Source organism: Octodon degus, unplaced genomic scaffold (assembly GCF_000260255.1).
Source record: "Octodon degus isolate 3935 unplaced genomic scaffold, OctDeg1.0 scaffold00088, whole genome shotgun sequence".
In the NCBI taxonomy this organism is placed as follows: domain Eukaryota; kingdom Metazoa; phylum Chordata; class Mammalia; order Rodentia; family Octodontidae; genus Octodon; species Octodon degus.
This window is the reverse complement of record NW_004524664.1, coordinates 2387181-2391960: the sequence shown is the minus strand read 5'-3', so window position 1 is coordinate 2391960 and position 4780 is coordinate 2387181. Positions and strand designations below refer to the sequence as shown.

The window sequence follows — 4780 nt, the reverse complement described above, 5'->3', positions numbered from 1 at the left end:
TTGTCAAAAATAAAAAATAAAAATGAAAATCATTTCTCATAAATGCTTAATAAATAATAATTATATCATTTATTATGTTTGCAGGAATTTTCACTGTGGAAGATTGGTTTGTACTTATAATTCTAAAATTCCTTTCTTTGCTACCAATGCTACTGCAATTTATTTTCGCATACAAAATTATTCCTGTATAACTGCACTCTTCCCAGGCCCCAAAGATCTACTCCAAATTCCAAATGGCACCTCCTGTGATACAGGCAGAGTAAGTTATTTGAAATCAATTTTTTAAAAAATGTAAACATATTCATTACTTTAATCAATATCTTTCACTTAGGTACAAAATTTTAGTTTGCTTATTAGTGGTGTGTAACCTATATATTTGGAGGAGCAAAATAAGTTTAGTTGGACTCTACATGGTAAGAGAGAAATGGAAATGTTCATTGGCTTCAGAGATTCAATATTATGGATCATAAAACCCATTAAGTGTTGGAGATTGGAGTAGGCAGAAAAGAGCTCTTCACAATATACTGTGGTTAACTACTCCACAGCACAGGATCTCACTTTTCTTCTGTGAAGAATTAAGTAAATGTTATTTTTTGGTTCAATGGATTGCACAATTTAGATCACAGTAGATAGAATGAAATATTACCTCTGATTGACATTTTACAAGTTACTATATCTGTCTGAGGTGCTTCAACTGTATGGGAATGGGGGATAAGAGTACATTTGTTTCCTACTGTGAAGATTACATGAGATAACAATATAAAGTTATAACATTCATTGTTATCATTTACTGTGTGTGTATATGTGTGTGTGTGTGTTGCTGGAGATGGAGGTGGAACTCCTCTTACTTCATTTATTTATTTTTGATGCATGGTTTTGCTATGTAGTTTACAGTCATAGTGATACTCTTGTTGCAGCTTCCTCAGTTCTGGGATTATAGGCATGTGCCTCCATGCCTGGTTTCTGGACAGGCATTGCATGCCTATGGTACCAGGAGTTAAACTTGGAACCTTGTGCTTGCCAGGCAGGTACTTAGGCTGTCATGCCATCTTCCCAGCCTCCTATTCTTTCTTCCATTTTTCTTATAAGTACACATTTGCAGTATATGAACATTCTTCATATTTTTCATCGGGGAATGTGTACTTATACATAGCACATTTTAATTGTTTGTGTTTTTTTGTCCACTCCTTACTTTCCAATTATTCATTGTCTCCCAATTACAAAAACTATATTTCCATTTTTTCTTGAAATCTTATCTCCATTTCTTTCCCCCATCTGTTATTTCTCTTTCCATTTGAACAAGGTCTTCTTGCTTCCTAATATCTCTCCCATTTAATCCTTCTCTTATTTTTTCTTATAGTAGTAAAATAATGTGATATTTAAATTTGTATGCCTAATTTATTTCATTTAAGATTGTGATGTTGAGGTACAAACATTTACCTAAAAGTGATTTCATCCTTTATAAAAACTTTAACCATTCATCTGTGATGGACATACAGGCTCCTTATAAGATTTATCCATTTTGAATTATGCTGCTATAAACATGGATATGTGTGTATCACCACCCCATAATGATTTTAACTCTTTTGAAAAAATATCTACAAGGAAACTATCTGAGTCTAATGAAACCTCTAGTTTCAGGGTTTTTTTTGAAAAATCTCTTCTATAGTGGTCATACCATTTTACAGTCCCACTAACAATAGAGAAAGATTCCTTTTCCCATCAGCATCCTTGCCAGCATTTGTTGTTCATTGATTTTTTGATAATAGTCCTTCTTTCTAGGGAAAGATGGAATCTCAGCATTGTTTTAATTCACACCTATTGAGTATCCAGCTACGTAGCTTTCATATATTTCTTGGTTATTTATACTTCTTCATCTGAGAAGTGTCTATTTCAGATATTCAGTTTTGGATAGGGTTTTTTAATTTGGGAAATAAATGTCGGGGGCTTTTATATATTCTTGATATTAGTGATACTGAGAGTGGCTAGAAACCCAGAAAAAGCAGGGGTAGCTATTCTGTTTGCAGACAATGTGAACTTCAAACCAAGAATGATCAAAAGATATAAAGTAAGTCACTACATACCTATTAGAGTAAGCTGCAAGATGAAAACATAATAATCATAAATATGTATGCACCAAATGTAGGAGCACCCAACTATATAAGAAAAATTTTCATAAACATGAAAAATTAAATAAACAGTAATGAAGTTGTAACAGGATACTTTGACACCTCACTGTCACAAAGAGATAGATCAACTAGACAGAAAATCAGCAAAGAATGGAACTAAACCAAACTTGTAAACAAATGGACCTACTAGATCTTTATAGATTATTCCACCCAAAACATTAGAATATACATTCTTCTCAGTTACAAATAGGGCATACTCTAAAACAGATCATATACTAGCACATAGAGCAGGTTTAAGTAAGTGCAAAGAAATTGAAATTATCGCATGCATATTATATGATCATAGTGCAATGAAACTGAAAATTATTGACAGAAAAAATTTAAAACTCCATAAAATTATGGGGATTTACATCCTCCTAAGTTATGAATATGTTCCAGATGAAATTAAAAAAATATTTCCAATCAAATGAAAATACAGATAGAAATCACTGGAACTGAGGGACACCAAGAGAGCAGTCATAAGAGGGGAATATATAGTGGTGAGTTCCCACATCAGGAAAATAAAGGAAGCATAAAAAAGCAATCTTATGCTCCCCTTAAGTTTCTAGGAGGGCCAGCCTGATAGCTCAGTAGATTAAAGGGCCTACTTAGGCAGGACACAGCAGCCAGTGTTAGGTTCCCGGTGTATGACCCCACCCCCAGAGCATACTGAGATGGCGATTGAGACTAGGCCTGGTGGAATGTGCCTGTAATCCCAACAATTGGGAGGCTAAAAACAGGAGAATCACTACAAGTCTGATCTACACAGTGAGACCCTGAAGACCCTGTCCTAAATACAGAAGAAGGAGAAGGAGAAGGAGAAGGAGAAGGAGGAGAAGGAGAAAAGGACAAGGACAAGGACAAGGACAAGAAGGAGAAGGAAAAGAAGGAGAAGGAGGAACAGGAGGAGCAGGAGGAGGAGGAGGAGGATTCTAGGACAATGAGAGCAAGGAGGAGGAGGAGAAAGAGGAGGAGGAGGAAGAAGAGGAGGAGGAGCAGGAGGAGGAGGAGGGGGAGGAGGGGGAGGAGGAGTATTCTAGGACAATGAGAGCAAGTTAAGGCCAAAGCCAAAAGAAGGGAGAAAAGTATAAAGATAAAAACAGAAGTGGCTACCCTGCACCTGCGGGACCTACTACTGGTCCCAGCCCTGGTGCAGCATGGGTGAGAACCTTTTCCACCCCCTTGTGATGCCCCACCAAAACTCCAGAGCACCTTCCCCACCTCGCCCACCAAGTAGGAATTTCTGCCTGTTCCAGGAACACCCTGACCGAGTCCTAGCCCAGGTCCTTTGAGTCCAGAGCATACTGTGTGGCAGAGCTTCCTGCTACCCTGCACCTGCGGGACCTACTACTGGTCCCAGCCCAGGCATAGCATGGGTGAGACCCTCTTCCATCACCTTGGGATGCCCCCGAACACTCCACAGGACCTCCCCCACACCACACACCAAGTAGGAATTGCTGCCACGTTCTGGGAACCCCAGACATGGTGAGTGTGTGGGAGAGCTGCCTCTCCCCCCTACTCTAACTTGTCCCCTCCAGGCTCAGCTCAGGCCTGGCATACAGGCCTGGGGTTTAACCCTGCAGCTGTAATCCCCTGAGAGAGTGTAGACATTAGAACCACCCAGCTAGTCCAGGAGCAGAAAAATTTGCCAGAGGAGCACAACAGATTCACCCCAAGGGCAGCAGCAGGAAGGAGCTGAGCACAGCACCCAGATCCAATCCAGGCACAGCTGGATAAAACCAAACTTTGTAGATCTACACCTGAACTTCACTATGTGCTAAGGTTATCACTACAACGAAGATCTACAACAAAGGTCAGAAGACAGTGCTACACAAAATAACAAAAAGAAGGAACAAAATGCAACCTCAGAACCCAAGCCCACAGATAACAAGTGCAGAGGACACTAACACAGAATAAATTGGAAATCACACAGCTGAAAGCAATGAATCAATGGCTTCTGAAATAAAGAAACAGCTGAAGAAAGGTATAGAGGTACTCAGATAGGAAATAAAAAAAGAAATCCCTGAATTAATAACATCTGCAGTAAAGAATCAAATGCAGAAACATATGGAGGAAACGAAATGCCCACTCAGAACAAGTGCAAAGGACACTACTCGGCTCAAATGCATGAATTTGTAGCGTTGATAGTAAATAAGCAACAGCAGAAAGTTATAGAGGAATTCAGAGTGTAATTCTTTTCTGAAATAAAAAAAGAATTCTCAGAAATATTGGGATCTGAAGTAAAGAGGCAACTACAGAAACATAGGGAGTAAACCCAATCTGAAAAAACACTGCAGTAAAAGAATTTATAACTGCTTCTAGAGAAGACATTGACAGAAAAAAAATAGAGGAGATTAGAAAAATGACAGATTCCTTGAATGAGCAATACAGGAAAGAAATAGTAAGCATGAAGCAGGGTCAAAGATATACAGAGGAAATAAAAATCTCAATTACAAGCTTGTAAAACTGTTTAAGAGAAAGTGCAGACAGAGTTTCAGATCTTCAAGATGCTGGTGCAGCTAATGAAAAGGTAAGAAAGGATCTCTTAAAAACAACGAGGATGCAGGAAAGAATAATCCATCACCTGCAAGATGATGCAAAGATGAACAATG

The 4780-nt window shown here is 38.6% G+C and overlaps 1 protein-coding gene across 1 annotated transcript in view; it reads left to right on the top strand.

The window, feature by feature from the left end:
- Nucleotides 1-4780, top strand: part of LOC101572691 (disintegrin and metalloproteinase domain-containing protein 32-like) — a 227901-nt gene that overhangs the window by 142279 nt on the left and 80842 nt on the right. Inside the window, exon 16 of the mRNA XM_023722021.1 lies at nt 85-259. Coding sequence (XP_023577789.1) covers nt 85-259 — 175 coding nt within the window. The remainder of the gene's footprint in view (nt 1-84; nt 260-4780) is intronic.